Here is a 22560-nt window from a genome sequence, read left to right on the forward strand (position 1 = left end):
AGGATGGGAGTGCCGAGAGATGGGAGGAGGGAGTCCGAGGAAGACGGGAGAGGAGGGGCAGAAGCAGGGGAGGGGCGGGGCCGAGGGGGAGAGGGGTGGGGCTGACGGTCGGGGGAGGGGCCAAGGGAGATGGGAGGGGAGGGACGGGAGGGGCGGGAGGGGTGAGGCCGAGGGAGTGGAGGGGAAGGGCTGAGAGAGATGGGAGGGGAGGGCCCAGGGGTGGGAGAGGAGGGGCGAGAGGGACGGGGCAGGGACGAGGGGCAGGGCCGAGGAAGACGGGAGAGGAGGGGCTGGAGGGCGTGGCCGACGGAGATTGAGGGGGCGCTGGGGGGTCGCGGAGGGACGCGGGGGCCCCGCCGAGGGGGCGCGGGCACCTTAGAAAGCTCGTCTATGAGGTTCTGCTGCTCCACAATTTGAAGTTTCAAGAAGTCAACTTCTCTCTCGTCTTGACTTTGATCCAGGTCGTTTAAGGAGCTGGGTCTCCTGATGATCCCGGCCCTTTGTCTCTGCAAAGCCAACCAGACCCGGTCACAGGGGTGGGGTGAGGGGTCGTCGGGCGGCGGGGAGCGCGGGTCCTCACTGCCAGCGGGCCCGCGCCGCGCAGCGCCGTCTCCCCGTCTGCTCGGGCCCTGGGGGCGCGCGCGGGGCGAGTCTGCACCCCCAGACCAGGCGGCGTGAGCGGCCCGCCACCGCACACCCCGCCGCCTTCCGAGCTGAGCGTGGGAAGGAGGCATTTCTGCAGCGGGGTGCGGGGAGGGAGGAACACCCCGCCCTCCTCCCCCACTAGCCCCCTCACAACCCTCCCCTTCCCCCCGCCACGTCGTGCCGAATGACCCTGGCTAAACTAAGAAGGGACACAGGAGACTGCGCGGTGCTGGTCTGCTGGCTCCTTCCCCTCCACGCAGGTGTTCTGGGGCTCTTCCTACCTGGGCCTGAGATTTTCAGAGTCAGCAGATGCGGGGTGGAGCTCCTTGTGTTCGACCGGGCAGCAGGCCTGGGGCTGACCTGCCCAGTGACCTCCCCGCCCGCTTCTGCCCAGGCAGGTGCCCATGACCTCTTCCCTCCAGTGCTCAGACCCTCACCTGCCGCCTCCTCTCCCAGCCAGCGCCCAGGTGTTTCCAGTCCCCCCAGTGTATGTGAGACGGGGCGGGGGTGGGGGGGGAATCAAATGATCAAGACTTTCACGTGAGAAGTTCAGGGGGCTGTTGCTCACTGCTGGTGGGGGTGAGCAATCCTCCTGGCCCCATGGACCAGGCAGGGCCCCTTACCATTTCTATGTTCTCCTGCGTGACAAATTTTAACTTGTTTTCCATCCGACGTAAAGTATGGGACAGATCTTCATTTTTCCGAGTGAGGCGTTTGTTTTTATCCAGCAATGGCTTGTACTGACTCTCAGCTTCCCTTAAGCGCTTTAACTGAAAGACAAAATTAATCACACAACATGATTTTAAGTGTAACGTGGAGCCAACAATCCCTGTACAGATTTGGCAAACCAGCCAGAACACGCTCTGGCTCCAGCAAAGGGAGGTGGTCTGGGGCCAAGGCCCTATTTTGCCAATAAGAGCTGCAGTAGACTCGCCTGGCCCATGACCCTTCAGGGCCCTTGGAGAAGCTCTCACTCAGACACAGGTCACCTGGAAATTCCAGTGCCTGTGAGGAGTGATCGTGATGGCTTCACTGAGGCGGGAGGGCTTCACTCATCCCAGACAACACGCAGGACGGAGGGTACTTTTGCTCAATAATATGGAGCAGGGATCAACCAACCAGTGCCCGAGGCCCACATCCATCCCCCCCACCAGGTTTTGTTCATAAAGCTTTATTGAAACAGCTGAGAGGCCTGTATGCAAACCCTGCCCTTGGCACCATCATTCCTCCTTTCCACAAGGAATTTTGGAGGTGGGCACCTTCTGCACCCTGCCCCAGCAGCCATAGACCCATAGGATCCAGATCTGCGTGCCCCTGCCCCGCTGCCCCTCACCAGCTCATTCCTTTCTTCCGACAGCAAGGCATTTCGGTCCTCCAGCTTCCGAATGATCGCACTCAGCTCTGCAATTTTAAGTTGGAAGCGCCGAGCATCCTTTTCATCCAACTGCTGTTCCTAAAACAAAAATCAACTGCAAATAACTGTTCGTAGACACAGGCATAAAAACCTCTGCAAATCCTAGCGCACCATGGAAAACAAAGCAGTTCTGCGTCATGATCGCCCGTGATTGCACATGGCAGGTGGGTGGGTGCAGACCCTCCCAGGGACAGGTGACCGATGGCTGACCACCATGGGCACCGCAAACCGCAGAGTGGGGACAGAACGAAGGAGCAGAAATGTCCAGGATGTGCAGAGGTGGAAGGCCAGGGCGGCTGCTGGCTGCAGATTTCGGGAGGGGTCTGCCCTGCGAAGGAGGTGGGGTCGCGGTTTCCCTAGTATGATCATGTGAGCACAGGAAAAGATGTTCAACTTAAGACTTTCAAAAGATGGTTTCCCAAGAAGTGTGCTCCCTCACATTGAGATTCTATAAGGTCACTTTTGAAACCTCTGGAACCTCATTCAAAAATCAGTGGAAACATTTTGATCCAGTTTCAGAATCTCTCTGGAGTTAACACAATCCATCGAGTGCCAGAGCAAGATTTAATCCAGTTAAGCCATTTATAATAAGATTATAAAAAATTATTTTCTATTCTTGAAATGTCGCTGTCCTCGGGCTGGCTCAGCTCAAACATTTTGTCCTCAAAGCAAACAAATGTATGTCCGGGAAGGACACAGGAATGGTTCCTCATTCAGCAGGTGCAGGAGAGGCTAGGGAGCAGGCCCCACAGGACCTGCACTGAGGGTCCATGGAATTTAGACTCCCCCCACCCCGGATTACCCAGAACCACTCCAGAGGGCTCTGAATGAGGAGCAGCAATGAGGAATGAATGATGTCACAGCCCTGCAGCTGCTGGCTGTCCCCACACTGTCACGGCAGCCTGAAGGGGAGCAGAAGGGTGGCACGGTCACACAAAAAGCAGGTGGGGGTGACCGGTGGGGGTGCGGGCGATGGAGAGCCAGGAGCCCGTGCACATGGAGATGGAAGCAGTTCAGCCTCATCCCGGTCGCCCAGGATGGGAACCAGGACCAGCAAGCAAGGACCCTTAGCCACCTGGGGGCCTGGCAGCTGCAGGTAGGCTCTAGCCGGAAGCCTTGGGGGGCCATGGGGGGGGGTGATCAAGTGAAGGCCAGTGCTGTGCCATGCTAGCCAGAAAGGAAGGAGACAGAAGTCTGCTTGTCCTCCGGCCAAGCCGGAGAAGCCGAAGGGTCCGGGGTCCGGCTGGTGGGCTGCAGACACGGTCAGCGTCCCCGGGGCAGGAGGTTCTGGTTCTGGACTCTGCACCTAGGCTCTCAACTCCCTGGGGAGCTGCCTGAGCAGGGCCACAGAGCCGCGTGCAGCGCTGTTTGTGACTGGGTCACCGGGCAAAGCGTGGGGAGGTGCTTACAGGGCTTCCCGAGTGGTCTGAGGCGTCTCCTGCACCGCCTGCATAAGGAAGTTCCCGTCTGGGGCTGCCCAGGTGCCGATCAGCCTCTTTGACCTGGGACAGCTGCTCATCTAGAGCCTCTTTTTGGAGCTGCAGTCTCTGAGCATGCCCGGCTTGAACCCCTAACTCTCTCTCCAGCACGAAGACTGCTCTGTCTTTAAATTTTATCTCCTCCATCTACAAGGAGAACAGAACACAATCACACAGGCAGGCAGAGTACAGATCTGCAGTTACCATAGAAACAGGGGGAGGAACCCTTGGAACCAGCATAGGGAGGGTCCCCGTGGCAGCGGCCCTGCCAGTGCGTCCCCGGGCTCAGAGACCGGATGCAAAGCGGGTCGCCCTGGACCAAGAGCCCCACTGCTCAGGCCGCAGTATGATCCCCCCCCGGACCCCCCGAACCAGGCTGACCTCTGCTCTGCTGGTTCAGTTCAAGCTGGTGCAACTGAGACTCCTTCCTGGACTCTGTGCATCCCTCCCCGCGTCCCTGTGCACCTGGCAGGACCACCCTCTTTAGTGCTGGACTGCAGGGGCTCCTGGGGGCGGCCACTGGGGGCTGGCATTGGCTGGCGGGTCCACAGAGCCCATCTCTAGCTCCTGCCTTCTGCTGTGTGTTGGGCAGGGCAGGGGATTCCCCGAGTTCCTTGAACCCCATCCATAGGAGAGTGTGAGGAGCAAGGTCCGTCCTCCAGCAGGGGGCTATGGGTATGAGAGGCAGAAGCTTCTTGGTGCCTCTTTCCTCTCCTCTCTGAGGGGCACCCAGCCCAGAAAGAGCCGGAGCCACCGTTCTTATCCTTCTGCACCCTGCCTCTCCTTGCGCCGAGGTGTGGACAGACAGCAGACAGCCGACTGTTTGCCGGCAAAGCTGCATTTTTAGTTAATCTTGCTTTGAGCTAAGACTTGGAGGAGGGGTTCTCCGGACAAGTCAACTCCAGACTAGAGGGCAGGAGCATCCGGCCCACCCAGGCCTCTGCATGCCCCCAGGCTAGTGGCTGTGAGGGGTCCACGGCTCTCCCCACTCTCCCTAAAGTGCTCGGCCTCCTGACAGCTGTAAGACGGCCCTCTGCACGCGGCTGCCACTTGCCTCCGAGCCCCTCCTCCAGGCTGCAGAAGGGTGGGCCGCTCCCAGTGGGGAGGCAAACACACCCCCTCCACCCATTCTTCAGATGGATGGACTCGGGGGCTGCAAGGGGTCATTACAAACGGTGCTTGATTTATAAGATGACTCCGTTTAAAACGTATTTTCAAACAACGGAACAGGATGGGATACTTGATGCTTCCCTTGCTGTTTAAGGCTAAATAATCTAATAAATCAGCCATCTGCTGAAGTCAGCTTGGAAACAAAGAGATGAGATGTCTCATTAGCCCAGATCACAGAATTCACAGGCAACGATGAACTGAACAGAAGAAAAGAAATCCTTAACTGCTAAATTCCCATTTACTGGAGCACACAGAAACACACTGAATTAGTGAAAGCAAAGGGGCCAGTAAAATATAATTGTATTGCTATGTTCTGGGGTCTAAGGACACTCACACTCAGACACTTTAAAAACATCACTCTTCTTTCATCAGGAAACCAGAAAATAAGATCCCACTGAAATGAGCTCTTTAAGCAGATGGTTTGGACCAAAAAGCAGACCTCCCTGAGACGTCACCCGTCCATGTCATGTGCTGCAGCCAAGTGGGGTGACCGGCTCACAAAGGAAATTCAAGGAAAGGTGCTTTCATGCAGGGGCAGGATTTGATTTTGTCAAGGTGGAAAGTCACTTTAAGATCAGCGACAGTGAAATAAGTCAAGCAGAGAAAGTCAATTATCATATGGTTTCACTTATTTGTGGAACATAAGGAATAACATGGAGGACATTAGGAGAAGGAAGGGAAAAATGAAGGGGGGGAATCGGAGGGAGAGATGAACCATGAGAGACTATGGACTCTGAGAAACAAACAGGGTTTTAGAGGGGAGGGGTGAGGGGGGATTGGTTAGCCTGGTGATGGGTATTAAGGAGGGCACGTACTGCATGGAGCACTGGGTGTTATACGAAAACAATGGATCGTGGATCACTACATCAAAAACTAATGATGTATTGTATGGTGACTAACATAACATAATAAATTTTAAAAAAAAAGGTAATTTCTAACCATACATTTTTTGAACAGTACAAAATAAAATAAAATTAAAAAAAAAAAAAAACGGGGCGCCTGGGTGGCTCAGTCGGTTGAGCGACTGCCTTCGGCTCAGGTCATGATCCCAGGGTCCCGGGATCGAGTCCCACATCGGGCTCTCCCACTCCCCCTACTTGTGTTCCCTCTCTCGCTGTGTCTCTCTCTGTCAAATAAATAAATAAAATCTTTAAAAAAAAAAAGATCAGCGACAGTGTCCCCAGGAGGTCCTCTGAATGCCGTGGGGCTCTGCATGCAGCAGGCAGCAGATGCCCAGGGCAGGGTCCTACAGCTCCCACCTGGAACGCCCATTTGTGTAGGGGGGCATGCAGGCGCATGACACAGACGCCCCCCTGAGGTGGAGAAAAAGCTTTGTCCGGTCCTGGGGGGCCCCCACCTCTACAGGGAGCTCCCCCACCCCTCAGCCCCTCCCCCAGAGCTCCCCCACTGCTCACCCCCACCCCCTATAGCACCCACACATCCCATACACCCCCTCACCCCCATAAACTCCCCCACACCCACCCCCTCCACACCCCTCTCTCCCAGTTACAGAAGGTGTATGGAAACCGAGGCAGCCCTTGGGGTGGTGTGTGCCCAGGGGAGGATGCTGAGGCAGAAGAATGGCCCTTGTGGAGAGGAGAGGATGCCTTGCACACCCTGACCCGCCCCCTGCAGTCTAGAGCAGGCTCCGCACAGATGCTCAGAATGAGAACCGCTATGCGGAGCCTGGGAACCTGCATTTAAAGTACCCTAGTGAGCGCCTGGCTGGCTCAGTTGGTTGAGCATCTGACTCTTGGTTGAGGCTCAGGTCATGATCTCCAGGTCTTGGGATCGAGCCCCTCGTCCTCGGGCGCCAGCCTGAGCGGGGAGTCTGCTTCTCCCTTTCCTTCTGCCCCTCTCTCTCCTCATGCTCTCTCTCTCTTTCTCAAATAAAGTCTTAAAAATCTCATTCTGGACTGTTTGTCACTCGTGCATGAAAATACAACTGATCTTTTGCATATTGATCCTCATCCTGAAAACCTGCTGAGCTCTTTTAATGGTTCTGGGGGTTTTGTGGTGAATCACTTAGGGTTTTCTACAGACTCACGCCACCTGCAAAAAAGACAGTTTTAAATCTTCCTTTCCAACCTGATGTGTTTGGTTCCATTGTTCTGCCTTCTTGCCCTGACTTGAATTCCTCGGTGGGAAAGAGAACAGAGAGAGGCCCCAACACAACGCAGAATCTCTTGCAGCCCGCCTGTCCACGAGCCCCATGAGGGGTCTGGGATAACGGGAGCGCAGTGGCTGCAAGGAGCAAAGGAGCATAGCCCTTGGAGGGAACCAAAGAAAACTCTTTCAAGGCCAGTTTTCGTGGCCACCCTCCGGGAAATGACCTGCTGTTATGTGTCTGAGCGCGAGGGGGGCAGAGACATGTTCGGTCCGGGAAGGAGCGCACTGGGGCATTCGGTATATGACGGCGGAGAGGAAAAGCTGCACAAGGAGTTAGGAGGCAGAGTGGGGGGCATCTCTGAGAAGCCAGGCTGGAGAGCAAAACTCAGAGGCCCAGCGCCTCACCGCCAGGCCATCTGAGAGCAAGACGAGGAGGCAACAAGCATCTCCTGAGCTGGAGATTGTGCTTCCAGTTAGAAAAGGCTCCCGACCACCTGGCGTGTGGTGTGAACAAATGTTCCAGGGGACGCTCTGGGCGCAGGGAGACCCCGCAGCTTCGGGGTGGGGGTGGGAGGGACCCAGGGAACAGGGAAGGTCAGGAATCACATGGTTTCCACTTACTCACAGCTACGCAGAAGTTAAAATACAAGGCAGAGATGGCTTCAAATTCCTGATGGAAAGTTTCTGCAACTCATAATTCCCACCCCGGTTGAAGCATTGAGCGTGGAATAAAAATGTCATACATACAAAGTCTCACAAAATTTATCTCCCACACTCTCTGTTTCCAGGATGTCATTCGAGCACTTGTTCCACCAGGAGAAGAAATCATGTATCAGAAAGAGGAAGACGCAGGAGGATGCAGCCCAGGAGAGGGCGGGGGCCCCCAGGGTGGCGGGAGGTCAGGCTTGCGGCGGGCTCAGGGGGAAGCAGCCCCGCGGACGGATGGAGGGCTCCAGGAGGGGCGTCCCAGGAACAAGGGAAATGGGCGACTGAACGTGTAGACTGCTCACGGCACAGATGCCCCTCCTGGAAATTCAGGGCTGAATTAGGAATAGGCAAGTAGAAAATTAAGCAAATGAAAAACTGAATTCCAGGGGAAACAGAAGTACGTACAACAAAGGTAATATAACTGTGGGTCTTTTGTGAGTAACGCAGCAATAGTCGTGCAGATAGTGAATACGCACTTAAGGCGAGACAAAGTTCCCAGCATCCTTGGGACCCTCTCTTGCCCCCGAATACCCTCGGCTCTGGACCCAGGATGCTGGCTCTGTGCTCTCACCTCCCCGGCTGGGCTGAGTGGGCCGTGGCTGGGCCCTGCCCCCCCCCGGGGGCCACCCTGCTGTCCCGTGCCGTCACCCGCCCCTCCCCCAGGGCCCCAGCGAGCACCTGCCATCGTCGCCACCCCGCAGGTCTCCCCTGACATGGCCCACACCTTCCCGAATCGGCCCCTCACTAACAGGAGCTGAGTTCTCCCGTGAAGACCTGGCCGGGACAACTTAGGGGTAAGCAGGAGCAGAGAGGTAGAGGGCCAGGGATCTGGGGGAGGCAAAGGACGATCAAAAATGGAGGTATCAAGAAGTAGAAATTTGGGGGCGCCTGGGTGGGTTAAGCATCTGCCTTCGGCTCAGGTCATGATCCCGGGGTCCTGGGATCGAGCCCCGCATTGGGCTCCTGCTCAGCCGGGAAGCTTGCTTCTCCCTCTCCCACTCCCCCTGCTTCTCCCTCTCCCACTCCCCCTGTTTGTGTTCCCTCTCTCGCTGTGTCTCTCTGTCAAATAAATAAATGAAATTAAAAAAAAAAAAGTAGAAATGTAAGCATGCTTTTGAGAATGTGGCACAAAATCCAGAAGAATCAGCCAGAAGAGCTGCCAGGACCTGCCCCTGGGGCGTCCACTGCAGGGCTGGGGGCAGCACAGGGACCTGCTGGTTTTGTTACAGGCGCTCAGCTGGGCAGACGGGGCCACAGGCCCGCAGACGGTGAATCCAATCGAGATGAACAAAGGGGCCACATGGAGCTGGGCAGTGAGCACTGACCGTCCTGTCCCACCGTCCTCCAGCTGGCCACACTGGCTTCTCTCCCTTTCCCGGGCAGAAGAGGAGGGGAGGGGCCATCTTGTCGTGGAAGGAACCCCTCGCTTCTCACAAGTGCGCCTTGGCGGCTCAGGGCGGCCTCAACACATGGCTTAGGGTTGAGGGGGCACGGAACGGGGGATAGTCCGGGAAAGGAGAGGGGCTGTCCCGGTTGGGAGTGTTTGGCCCTGTGTGCACATCGCGGCAGAGCTGTGCTGGGCTCCCAAGTCTTGCACTCGCCCCTGGGGCTCGGGTCCGGAGAACGGCTGCACCCCTTGTGGGAAGTACAACATGGCAGCATGACCCGGGGCAGTCTTTGGAAACCAGAGCCCAGAGAAGGAGGGAGAGGTGCCCCGGGTGCATGGCCGAGCTGGTTGGAAAGCTTGCTGCATCCCATTCAGGGGATCCCAGGGGTCCTGAGTGGGACCAGCAGCAAAGCCAGCTAGGTCCTGACACAGCCCATGACAGGGGACACAGGGCTCCAAAGTAGAGCACCATTTCCCCCAAATTACTGAGGAGGTCCAGGCTCCAAGGGATGAGGAGAATCAGGCACAGTCCCTCACAAACCCTGAATATCTCTTCAGCTCCTTCGCTCTGGGTCTCTGAGGACGTCGACTCCATGGATGCCAGCCACGGACAGCGGGTGTCCGGAGCCATCCCGATGCCCCAGATGAGGCTGCCAGCGTCTAGCCCTTCCTGACTGGATGGTGGCAACTCCCTATGGTCCAGCCGGAGAGGATGCCTTCCCTTGTGGCACCGACATCAGGACGGCCTCGGGGGCCCATGACCTTCACCCGTGGGCCTTCTGGTCTCACCTCCTGGACCCAGTGAGCTCCCACGCCCCGCGTCCCCCCGCCCCCAGCGACCCCGCCAGCACCCCTCCCCCACGCCCCGCGAGCACATACCAGCCTGCGGATCTCCCGCTCGCACTCCTTCTTGATGCGGGAGATCTCCTCCTGGTGGAGGTGATACACGCTCCTGATTTCCGCGGCCTTGATTTTGTCGGCCTGGACCGCGATGGTCAGCGCCTCCTCCACCTGCCTCTTGGCCCCCTTGAGCTCCGAGATCTCCTGCTGCATTTTTATCTTCTCCGCCTCGAAGCCCTTCTTGGCCTCCTCCTTCGCCTCGGACAGCAGCACGACCTTGGCCTTGTCGGGGGCGCCGTCCCGCAGGCTGTGCAGCAGGGCCTGCAGCCGCTGGTTCTCGTTGTCCTTGATCTTGATGACCCTCAGCAGCTCGGCCTCGTGATGCCGCAGCAGGGCCTCACGCACGGCCTGCAGCTCCTTCATCTTCTCCTCGTGCAGCTTCGTCTTGAGCTCGGTGAGCAGCACGGCGTTCTTGTGCTGCTCGTGCTCCCGCACCTGCCTCAGCTCCTGGTTCTTCTCCCTCTCCACCCGGCTGACCTGGAAGACAAGAGCACGCCAGCCCGTTGGTCCTGAACCCGCCTCTGCGCACGCCTAGGGACCAACGGGGGCAGCTTTGCGATCCTTCCGGCAAAGCTGGGAGCTATCTTCCCTTCGAGAATGTCTCCTTGCGGAAACCGAATCAAGCCTTGCGGGTGGAGAGCGTGAACACACACGCCTGGGCGTCCGTGGGGCGCTGGAACCTGGAAGGGAAGGTCACAGACACGCAGGTCCACAGAAATCTGCTCTGCCGCCTCACCCCTGGCCAGGCCCAACCGTGCCGCGAACACCCGATGGCTGCCTCGCCAACGAACCACCGGGAAGAAGGTGCGGGATGCCCTTGGGCATGGGCCTCCAGCCCAGATGACGGGGTGTCCCACTCACCTTCTCTGACGTTCTTGGCCAATGGGGAGACCACTCTAAGCCACAGCACTCTCTGTCTACATGACGTGTAATGTCTAGATTTGGGGAAACACTCAGATTTTTGACTGAATCTCATTTTCATCTTGAACATAACTTTGGCTCAATGACCACACCACCCGCACGTGGCAGGCAGTGGTGCTCAGAACCTAACGTCGGGGGGAGGAGTGGCTGACCTGCCCAGGGTCCAGGGCTGCAGGTGGCCCTTCGCCTCCCTCCCCACCTCTGGGCTCCACGGCACCTCGTGTGGGGCTGGCATCCTCGATCCCCTCCTTCTCTCACGCACCCCCGCAAACCGAGCTCCAGAGCCGGCTCCCCCCTGCTGCCCACTGCGGGCAGCGTCCAACTCACCTCCCACCACCCACTCTCCACAGGAGGAAGAGCTGCAGGGGTGAAGCCCCAGCCCAGGCCTCTCCTCTGCTTCCAGTGCATTCAGAGAAAGGGCAGAGCCGGGGAGCCCTGGCGGGCAGACAACCCCCGCTATGCCCTCCCTGCCAGGGCCCCTGGCACCCCAGCTAGCCACTTTGGGTTCTATTCTCCAGGGTGATAAGCTCTGACCCTCGGCCCAGGGCAGGCCCACCGCCCACCCCCCAGACCGTGGCCGGCAGCCCCCAGACGCCCAGCCCTGCCTCCACACACTGACCCCACCACTTGGTGCCCCTTTCTCAGAACAACCCACCAGCCCCCCAAGATGGATGGATGCCTTATTCATCCCTCTCTCCGGGGCTGTGGTGTCCCTCCCCCGTCAGAGCAAGTATCCCGGGACACACAGAGAGAGGGAGGCCACGTCTGCCGCATCCACAGTTACTTCCCCATCGGGATGTGCATGTGACCTGACTCACTCAGCTGGTGCTCCCAGCTGGTGGTCCGGTGTCCAGTGGGTCCACCCCAAGCTGCCCTCAGGACAGCTTGGATCCCACAGTGCTGGCACAAATTCTAGTCGCCGAGCTCTGTCTTTGGGCCTTCCAGGCCCCTGACGACCGCCCAGGCATCTGCCCGGCAGTCAGGGTTCCCGCCAAAGAAGGGGGCTGTTGCTGAAGCCTAGCGCACAGGCATTTAGTCCTTTCCCATCGAAGATGAGCTGCCCTTTCTCCAGTTCCAGCTGAAGACGTGGGCAAGCAAGATGTCGATGGTGGTTCTCAGTCATGTCGGGGGCGATCTGTGCTCTCGGGGGGCCACTGCTGAGCCATTGCAGCCCCCACTGTGGGGTCGGGGGTCCCGCAGCTGGACGTGGGAGGGCCAGACGGCCTCTTGCATGGGAATCAGAGGAGGGAAGAGCCACGTTGCCGCAGGTGGTCATAGAGCAGGTGTTTGTTGGAGCAGGAGGCTGGCGGGGACTCTCAGAACCGGGCAGGGTTTGGTTCTGATGGTGGTCCAAGCCGCTCAGAGACAACAGTGCCCACACCTCACACACACCTGCCCTTCTGAACAGTGCCCGTGACTGTCCCTGCCACACACGGGAAGGGCTGGTGAAAACTCAGACCCACACCAAGCGCCCTGCCCTGCATGGTCCAGTATGCCGCAGGCAGGTAGGAGCAACGGGCTCAGACGGAGCAAACGGTGGCCGGTGGCCCCTTCAGAGCCCGGGTCCTCCGCCACGGCCCCTGCAGTTACTGAAGAAAGATGCACAAAGCACACGGCGCTCCCAGGAGACGCTCGCTCACCGCAGTTCTGAGCAAGATGCACTGAACGGGAAGACCAGCCTCTCTGCTTCCTTGGGCTCCGAGGTGCCCCATAAACGCACCGCGCTCCCACCTCTGCGGTCCGCCCCCCTGTGTCTCCCGCAGTGGGCTTTCCTTTCCCCTGAAGCTCCGCCCACACAGGCCCGTGAATTCCTCCCATCTGGTGTGGGCTGAACGGCCAGGCTCCAGGCTTCTGATCAACTTCCCCTGCGTAGCTTCCGTGCCTCCGTCTCCTCACACGGAGACTCTGGTTCTCGAGGAAACCGGGGGTGACGGGAGAGAACACCCCATAATTACTCCCTTATCCATGCGAGACTCGCAATCGCTCGGAACACGACGAGGCTGACCAGGCCTCGCCATCCTCAGGTTTTGTTCAGAAAGAAGCTATGTTCAGTGCTGCCCACAGTCCTCGCAAAAACCGTGGAGCTGGTGACAGGGGTGGACCCTGGCACGACCCCCAAGCCCCACACCAGAGGAGGGGGCGCCGGCATGTAAGGACCCCCCCACCCAGCCGGCCATCCAAGTGGCTCGGACCTGCTCCGGGCACACAGGGCCCACGGCGATGGGCGCTACCGTCCCCCTCCTTGGTCAAGACCAGCTTCTACCCTCAGGCCAGACCACAGCCCCACAAGGATGGCCCACGCTGGGCCCCGACCCACACAGGCACTCACAGGACAGGGTGGCCACCATCTGCAGTCCTGACCGGACGTCCCTAAGAGGGACCGATGTGCTGGAACAGCAGAGACAGGCTCCGGGCCAGGGCACCAGGAGACGGTCCCCGCCAACCAGCTCCCGAGCGGAATGGAGATATGCCTGGGGTCTTACGAGCTGTTGCATGAGGAGCGTAGGCCACTGACTCACGGGGTGCGTTAGCCGCTGAGATCGTGTTACTGACTCAGACTGCCGAGAAAAGGCACGTCTGTAAGAAGCCCACGCAGCGCAGCCTCGGGCCCTGCAGCTGGGGTCCTGCGTTCAGACTGCCGCACTGGGCAGGCCCGACACGCTGACCACGCGGCCACGAGTCCTGCGTCTCATCTCACCAGGGGCCTCGGCACCCCGGTCCACACCCGTGTATGGTTGGAAGCAGCCATGATCCTTTATGGGGCCACGAAACGTTACAGCTCTCAAATAACTGGTTAACAAATTTGCTCAGAGGTTTATGGAATTTTAAACTACGTGAGCAAACAGCGCTGCTGGGACCCGGCTTCCCTGCATCAGGTGAGCCCTGTCCCAACGGAGCCACCCACAGACCCACCTTTGCCGGTTCCTTCAGGTCATTCTGGTCTCCTTCCAGGGCCACCTCCTCTGAGAGGCCCTCCTTGATTGTACCACCGCCAGCATGACTGCTTGCCTGGCTTTACCTGGCCCAGACACCTGGTCCCGTTCCTGGGTGTCTCCCTCCCCTGGGACACGGCCTGGGGGCACAAGGGCGCCCAGTGTTTCCCGAGTGGCTGTCTGTGGCCTGAGGAAGCGGGGAAGCCCCTTCCCGGTTAAAGCAGAAGCCGCTTCCTGATAGCAGGTGTAAGGCTTGCTGTCCATTCCTCCCACCCAGTCCCAGGGGTGCTCATGAGCTGGGGGCACAGATGCGGGCGGGACCCCGTGAGTGCAGGCCGTGGGGGCTGCTCTGTGCCCGGACTGGAGGCGAAGCCTTGGCGTCGTGGTGGAAACACAGGGCCTTAGGCACCAAGCTTGTTTCTACCTAGTTGTCCGTGGTCACCTCCCAGTACCCCGCTCTGCGTAACAAACGCTGAGTTCTTTTCCACTCAGCTCCTGCGAGGCCTTCCATGTCAGCTCCTCTCCCTGCAGAGCTGGCTCCCTCTTTCCAGAAGGTTCTTCACCAGAGATGGCCCCACTTCAATCTCCTGACAGAGGGCGGGCAGCAGGAGAGTCCTGTTTTTATTTAAAGCATTTCATTCTTTACTGTCAAGTCTCCATTCACTCAAGTATCCCTTGTGATAAATTAACCATTGGCCTGAAATCCAAAGCGCTAAGCTCGCAGCAGCTACGTTCACTGGCGTCTTTCCATGCTTCGCAGGGACCTTCTCTACCCTGGCAATTGCAATCTGCAAAACGAGATGTTGCTGCTGCAGAATTTTGCAGGGAATTCCTGATGACGGGTGGGCGCCGTGTGGGGTGTGAGCGCACTCCTTGGCCTCCACAGACTCCCACCACCCAGCCAGGTTTGTGGGTGGGGACGGGTCCTGCCGGCTCTCCCCAGACTTCTGCCCTGAGGTCCAGAACCAGGCCCTCCTCCTCAGGGGCTTCCAGAACAACATCTGCAATATGCCGAAAACCAGACAGAAATCTCCGATCCCACGGTCTGGGTATGGTCCGCGGATTTGTCCAGCGGTTGCAAGACATTAACTGTGATACATGTAAAGATTTCGGGATTGGTAAGGACAAAGCTGTTGACAGTCGTGATGACGGGATTCGTGTTTCCCATCCCCCGCGTCCGCATGACCATAGGTGGCCAGCACTGGTGGCATTTTGTGGTGAGGGTATTGCACTGGGTGAGCAGACAGACGGCTGTCGCGGCCTCGGCGGGAGACACCTGCGCAGGATCCCAGGTGAATTTTGTTGACCGACCTGGCTGCTGGGGAGACAGGAGAGTGCAGGCGGGAACTGGAAAGGGGCCTGAGGGGCGTTTCAACCCCCGAACACCCTGCTCCCAGCTCGCCGCCCCGGCGGATGTGGGGACGGAAGCTGTGAACCCTGGGGGCGCCTGGGTGGTGCAGACTCTTGGTTTCAGCTCAGGTCATGATCTCAGGGTCGTGAGATCGGGTCCCACGTAGGTCTCCGCGCTCAGCGGGGAGTCTGCTTGTCTCTCCCTCTCCCATTGCTCCTCCCTCTGCACACACACTCTCTCTCTCTAAAATAATTAAATAAATCTTAAAAAAAAAAAAGGAAAGGAAAGGAAAGAAAGAAACCATGAGCCCCACCGGCATGCTAGGGACTGCTGAGCAGCTCCTGGAGCTGAGCCCACGTGGGAGCCCGCTCCGCCTCCCGCCCGTCTCAGGAGGCCAGCGCCACGTCCTCAATCCTGCGAGGACGCTGGGCCCAGGGAGGTCCAGGCCTCTCAGTGGCTGTGGGGGAAGCCGGGCTTGGACCAGCCCCACACGAGAGGAGACAGAAAGGACAGTGTGTCTGTGAGGGTCTAGAACTTTTCTGTTTGAATCTCGAAAGACAATGGCATGTGTTAGGTCTGGGTGGTGGGTACCCGCCTGTCTGAAATATTACCATCTCAGACACACACACGAACACGCTTTAAAAAAAACCAAACTAGAATGTTTTAATGATGCTTGGCGGGAAGGTGGCAGGTCTGGCTTGGAAGTGGCAGTGGGAGCCAGAGGTGGTGGGGAGGGGGGAGCTCGGGCTCAGAGAATGTCCCTGGCTCTCAGTGGCCACGGCGACCTCAGCAGCTCCTTCCCACCTTCTGGACTAGCAACAGGGGCTGGAAGGTGAGGAGACAATGGAGAACATTACCCTCTATGCCTCCTGGAAGTTTCTTGAATGTAGGAAATCCCACAGTCCGAGACTGGCACCTCCCTCGGGCCCATGGGGCTCTGCTCCCTGCACCCCCTCCCTGCAGCACTGCCAAGAGCCGCAGGGGAGACGGGCAGCACCAGGCGGCTGAGGCTGCGGGGAAGGCAGCTCCGAGCTGTGATGCTCAAAGCTGCTGGCTTAGAGCAGACGTCCTGGGACCCCAGGAAGGGCTCCCGCAGGGCAAGGTGAGTCCCAGGGGCAAGGAGTCCCGCAGGGCAGGGTGAGCCCCACAGGGCAGGGTGAGTCCCGCAGGGCAGGGTGAGCCCCGCAGGGCAGGGTGAGTCCCACAGGGCAAGGTGAACCCCGCAGGTCAGGGTGAGCCCCGCAGGGCAAGGTGACTCCCACAGGGCAGGGTGAGTCCCGCAGGGCAGGGTGAGCCCCACAGGGCAGGGTGACTCCCACAGGGCAAGGTGAACCCCGCAGGGCAGGGTGAGCCCCGCAGGGCAAGGTGACTCCCACAGGGCAGGGTGAGTCCCGCAGGGCAGGGTGAGTCCCACAGGGCAGGGTGACTCCCACAGGGCAAGGTGAACCCCGCAGGTCAGGGAGAGCCCCGCAGGGCAAGGTGACTCCCACAGGGCAGGGTGAGTCCCACAGGGCAGGGTGAGTCCCGCAGGGAAGGGTGAGTCCCACAGGGCAGGGTGACTCCCGCAGGGCAGGGTGACTCCCGCAGGTCAGGGTGAGCCCCGCAGGGCAAGGTGAGCCCCGCAGGGCAAGGTGACTCCCGCAGGGCAGGGTGAGTCCCACAGGGCAGGGTGAGCCCCGCAGGGCAAGGTGACTCCCGCAGGGCAGGGTGAGTCCCACAGGGCAGGGTGAGTCCCGCAGGGAAGGGTGAGTCCCGCAGGGCAGGGTGAGTCCCACAGGGCAGGGTGAGTCCCACAGGGCAGGGTGACTCCCGCAGGGCAGGGTGAGACCCGCAGGGCAGGGTGACTCCCAAAGGGCAGGGTGAGTCCCGCAGGGAAGGGTGAGACCCGCGGGGCAGGGTGAGTCCCGCAGGGCAGGGTGAGACCCACAGGGCAGGGTGAGCCCTGCAGGACAGGGTTTGGCTGGCAGCCGCATTTCTAACAAGAGTCACAGGAAAGTGACGCGCAGCGAGGTCTGGAACCCGCAGGCTGGGGGCCTCACCACCCACAGAGGTAAATTTCAGCCGTCTTGTAAGCCATGGCGACTGGGATGTCTGGGGGAGCGTGGTGCTCTGGAAGGGCGCTGGTGTGATCCCTGCACACACACGCACACACACGCACACACACTCGGACCCAGCTTCCTTGCACGTGGACTCAGACATGCAGACAAGGATGCTCGCTGCCCGGCCGCTGTGCCAGCCGAACATTGGGAACAGCCTGGATGGGGCGGCAGGCGGACGTGGGCAGGTCGGCACGGGAGGAGAGCCAGACCCACTCCAGTGCTGCACGCGGAGCAGGTAAGAAGAGACCAGAGCATCCGGTGTGCGGCCTGCTGTCACCTGTGCGGCGAGGAACCGCAACACGAGGGACTGGGGCCTGCTCTTTCGTTCCAAGAGGTCAGGCTTCCCAGAACATAAATCACAACAGGGCCTGGGCTGCAGGACCTCGGCCGCCAGCCCCAGGGCCCTTGCACGGCAGCAAGAGGGCACGAGCTCCACCCCCGCCCGCCCGCCTTGGCGCTGGTGATGCGCTGCGAGCCCGCTCCCTCCCGCACCCCCACCCTGGGCCGTTGCGGGACAGGTGGGCTTCGCTGAAAGTGCACACAAAGGACTACCATATCGCCATAACGGGCAGGGTCTGTAGATAAGGAAAGTGCCACACCCCAATGGCCATGTGTCGTGCTTCTGAGTGCTGGACGGACCACGCTCTCCCAAAGGGCCTTATCCCAGTGCTGACCCACGGCGCTCGTGCGTCTGAGGCTCGGCCCACAGCCGCGGTGTGGATGACCTCGAGGACTCCGCGGCATGGGGGAGGACTCTGTCCTGGGCCTCAGGAAGTTTGCACGTTCGCCCCCGGCTCCCCCAGGCCATGTGTCTGGGCCTCTGGGTGCTGGCCCTGCTGACGTGGTGACCGCCTGACCCAGAGAAAGTGCTGAGGCCAATGCTCCCTGACTCCCTGGTCCCAGCCGGGGCCCGGTGGCTCCGACTCTCCTGCGGGCCCACAGAGGAGGCCTGGCCACGGGAGTGCCACGTGGTCGCTGGGACAGCAGCCTATGGTATCCGAGCTGCAGGCCCATCCCCGGGGCTCCTTGAGCTACTCCTCCCCGGCACCAACGGTCCTGTTCCTGTCCCCTTTGTACGGAGCAGGGACCTTCGGCAGGAGGGTGGGTGACCAGCATGGGCCACAGGCTCAGCCAGCAGATGGCACGGAAACGGGCGGGCGCGGCTGTGTCCTATCAGCGCTGGACTGACGGACAAGGAATCTGAATCTCGTGTGATTATCGGCAGTCATGGAATATGACAGTACTCCTCTTAGGATTTAACCAGGCTGGGTCATGTGGCGGTTAGAGACCCGGCCCCCAACACCCCGACCCCCTCCCCCACTGCCTCCCCGAAGGACTCCGAGCTGGGCAGGACTCCTCCAGACCCACCGCTCGCCACATTCCCAGGAGGCCTCGGGTTGGGGGTGAGGGCAGAGGTTCTGACAGACAGAGAGGACAGCGGGCCAGTGGGACCCCCCCCCAACCCGGGCCTGGCCTGGCACGGAGCAGGCCGTCCCATGACCAGCCCCTCACGCTCCTCCAGAGACCCCAGCACAAGCCCCGCCTTCCCCGCGGCCTCAAGGACCCCAAGTGCTGGACGTCTGGGTGGGGCTGTCTCAGGCCTGCCCACAGGGGTCTGGGCCCTGGGTGTCCACCACCCGGAGGGCCTGCCCCAGCATTTCTGATGGCACCAGGAAGCGCTAAGCCCAGCCTGTTTCCTTTATCCACACAGAGGCTGTTCCACTGTCACCCGCTCGGGGGACATTTCCCAGGATGGTGCCACTGGCCGAGGCCCCTCTGGAGGCCCAGGCACTGAACCAGGGCGGTCCCCCACCTCACGTCCCCCCACGCCCTCACCGCCCTCTTCCCAGAGCCGTCTGTCCCCCGCGGACCCTGGGACCAGCTGGGCAGACCCTGGGGCCCAGGACAGTGTGGAGAAGCCGGGAAGGGGCAGGGGTGGCAGGGGGCCCACCTTGCTCTTCTCCTGCTGCAGCTCGATCTGGATGTCAGTGAGCTTGGCCCGCAGCTCCTCGTTGGCGGCCTGCAGAGCAGCGAGGAGCTCCGCCTTGTCCCCCTTGCCTCGGCCGCCCGTGCCCTTCTTGGACATGGTGAGGGTGGCCCAAGGGGTGCCCGGAGTGGGCCGCGCGTCTCGGCTGGGCTGTCCACACCAGGCTCCAGCAGGTAGCGCCTTACTGCGGCTACATTTTCTCGCTCACCTGGAGGGAAAGCACACCTGGTGAGCAGACTGCGTCCCGCGCCCTCGCGGGAGTGTGGGCCACGTGCAGCCTCGTGGGGCAAGGGGCGTCCTGCGCCCTGAGGAAGCCGTCCAGACTGCACGCCGGGCCCCCAGCCCCAGAGCGCAGAGACCCTCTGCCCTCCGTACATCACCTGTGATGGGTCCCCGCCTGTAGAGCATGTCCCCGTGCCTGGCACATAAAGAGTGCTTGGGGGCGTTCTTCCTGCCCCTTTGGAATAAGAGGTCGGGGACCCAACTTTAAGGCCCAATTTCATACCTGGGTGTGGGCCCCAGAGGCAATGGTGGGTGTGAACCAGGAGCTTCTCGGACAGTGGGGTGGAGGCCGGAACCTCCAGACCCACCCAGGGGACCCAAGAACTTTGCCCGGGAGGACGTGCACCCTCACCCTGAGCCAACTTAGGGGGTGAACACACACCCTCAACCACCCCACGGGTGGGCTCCCTGCCCTGGGCCAGCCCATCCATCGCCTGGGGCTGCATTTCCTTCCCCACACGTCCCTGCACCAAATGTGGGAAGCAGGCCAATCAACCCACTGTGTAGACCGTGTGGGCCTGGATTCAGCAGCAGGAGGCTTGGGTCCTGCTCCGCACTCATGACCTGGGGAACCCCGTGCACTTCAGACACCAGGACGGTGACCCGAGCCACAGAGGTGCCCTGTGCCCAGCCACCCACCCCAGCTGACAGGCCAGGAAGGTGCCTCCAAAATCTGGGGTATCAGGTCAAAGTTTGGCCTGGACGCAGGCTGGGACGCTGTCACTTCTAGGGGAGCGCTCTCCAAGTGAGTCCCCGCGGCCTTTGTCCTCCCTGAGGCCTTGGGATACGGAATCAGACAAAGCTCCAGACGGGGGGGCGCAGGGGAAGGCCTGGGCGGGTGGCACGCAAGTGTGAGGGGGCTCGCAGCCGGCCTGGGGAGCAGAGCCGAAGGGGGACTCTTCCATGGAGGAGGGAGAGCGAAGCTGGACAGAGACTGTGAAGATATCAGGCTATCTCAGCAACAGCGTGGCCTCAGAAGAGAGCCCAGCAGACCCTCAGTCCCTCTGCCCAGGCCTGATGGCTGACCCACGGCTCCCTTCCTGCTCACAGCCCCTGCCCGGGAGGTGAAGAGCACGTTTGGTGGAAAGGAGGGGCCGAGTCCCAGGCTCCCGATTTCGGTTATATTTTCTGAGTCACCCGGGACCGTTTTGTAGACTTTCCAGCTCTGCGTGAAAGGGTCTTCCGCCCGCTTGCAATGACGCTTCCCACTTGCTGTCCAGTCTTCACAGGTGGCGCCGAGAGACCCCCGCGCTCCAGCTCCCGCCCGCAAAGCCACGCAGCTGCGGCTGGTTAGGGCAAGCCCACGTGCAGGCACCAAGCCCTCGGGGCCACGGCCACAGGGCCGTCATCTTGCTTCTCATCAGCCACAGGACTCCCTCCGCCTGGGCGACGTTTGGGTACTGAGCACGGAGAAAGGGAGCCTGAAACGTGGCCGACAAGAGCGCTATCTTCCACGTGGCTCTGCTCACAGAAACGGGTGAAGCAGCCTTGGAAGAAGAAGGGTCCAGCTTCTCTGACCTGCCACGCGGGCTAGTGTCTCATCATCCGCGGTGTAGTCTCTGCGACGGCATTAGTGGGTGGGGTCAGGTGACGTGGAGTGGTGGGTTTCCATTTGGGTGAGGGAAAGTGGAGAAAGTGGAGAAAAAGCCCCCCAGTTCCCGCCTTGGTTATCAAAGGCTCTTGGGGGGGTGCCTGGGTGGTTCAGTTGTCTGAGCGTTCAGCTCTTACTTTCGGCTCAGGTCATGATCTCAGGCTCACGGGATCGAGCCCCGAATCAGGCTCCTCTCTCCCTCCCCAGGAGTCTGCTTCTCCCCCTCCCTCTGCGCCTACCCCCTCCTTGCTAGTGTGCACTCACACTTTCTCTCAAATAAAGAAATACATCTTTACAAAGAAAAGCTCGTGAGGGCCCGGGCATCTCCGTGGCAGGAGGGAGTCCAGGCCGTGCTCTGCTGGCGGGTTACCTGCAGGCTGAATGTGGCTGTTGGCAGGAGCCCCTTGAAGGGGCAGGTGGTCCCGCCTGCAGGCTGTTCTCCACGGCACAGGCTAAGCCACCGTTTCGGCCCCATGGGCAGAGACTTGAGGCCCCTGGGAAAAGACAGACAGACATAGCTTTCTGGACATAAGTCATCGCAGGCCCCGTCCGTCCTGCGGAAGCAGAGAAGGACAAACAGCCACGTCAGGTGGGAGAGAACCTAGTCACACGAGGGACAGTGGATCAGGGGCACGACCCCCAGGGCTGGTTCCGAAGGGAAGCCGGACCCTGGAGCCATGAGCTCTGCAGGATCCAAACCCCTCTGAGCCCTCAGATACGGGACCGACCCGAGCCAGAGCATCAACGGTGCCGACCCTGCCGGCCTCGTGACTCTGACCTGCACTCGGTCACCTTCAGATGGCCTCTGCCCCGATTCCATGCTGAGTCTCGTCCGCGCAAGGCCCTCGGTGACTATCTGCTCCCTTTGCTTAAACCCTCCCCAGTGTTGTTGTTGGGGGAGACCCGCTTTGGGAGGGCCCCCCGGTGTTCTCCTTCCTTGTTGCAGGTAAAACCCTTCCTTTTCCTGTTCTCTGGCTTTTGGCTCGACGCACCCCAGAGGGACCCCAGTCTCGGGTGACAGCCCCATCCTCCTGCCTCCCCTGGTCAAGACCCCTACATCTCCCTGCTGCCTTCGCCAGATTCCAGGGAATTCCCAATCTCCTCGACAATTTGCTGCATTCACCCCAACTACCCAACTATTATTTACTCAATGCTTTCTGTAGATAGGTTCATTGTTTTTTATGTATATTTTTTAAAGATTTTATTTATTTATTTATTTATTTGAGAGAGAGCAGGATGGGGGCGGGGGGAGCAGAGGGAGAAGCAGAAGCAGACTCCCCACGGAGCAAGGAGGCCAGCATGGGGCTTGATCCCAGGACCCTAAGACCATGACCTGAACCGAAACCGAAGGCAGCCGCCCAGCCAACTGAGCCGCCCAGAAGGCCCTATTTTTTACATATTTTAAAGTAGCTCCGCAGGCCGTGCCCGGAGAGAGGGCACCAGCATCACAGGTGTCTAAAGAGCTAAGGGCCAGCAAGATGGAGGGAGACACGCCCTGCCAGGGCTCCAGATAGACACCTGCTCCACAGCCCTGAACCTGCTGGGCCCCCAGGCTGGACGGCAGCCCAGGGGCCCCTCCCAGCCC

The 22560-nt window shown here is 60.1% G+C and overlaps 1 protein-coding gene across 1 annotated transcript in view; it reads right to left on the reverse strand.

Annotated features, from left to right (window-relative positions):
* JAKMIP3 (Janus kinase and microtubule interacting protein 3) overlaps nt 1-22560 on the reverse strand; it is an 81896-nt gene that overhangs the window by 39481 nt on the left and 19855 nt on the right. The window contains 6 exon segments of the mRNA XM_081823282.1: nt 375-506; nt 1269-1415; nt 1979-2098; nt 3469-3684; nt 9791-10288; nt 19067-19310. Coding sequence (XP_081679408.1) covers nt 375-506; nt 1269-1415; nt 1979-2098; nt 3469-3684; nt 9791-10288; nt 19067-19201 — 1248 coding nt within the window. The 5' untranslated portion in view covers nt 19202-19310.

Source organism: Leptonychotes weddellii, chromosome 6 (assembly GCF_054177405.1).
Source record: "Leptonychotes weddellii isolate Sample4059 chromosome 6, ASM5417740v2, whole genome shotgun sequence".
In the NCBI taxonomy this organism is placed as follows: Eukaryota; Metazoa; Chordata; class Mammalia; order Carnivora; family Phocidae; genus Leptonychotes; species Leptonychotes weddellii.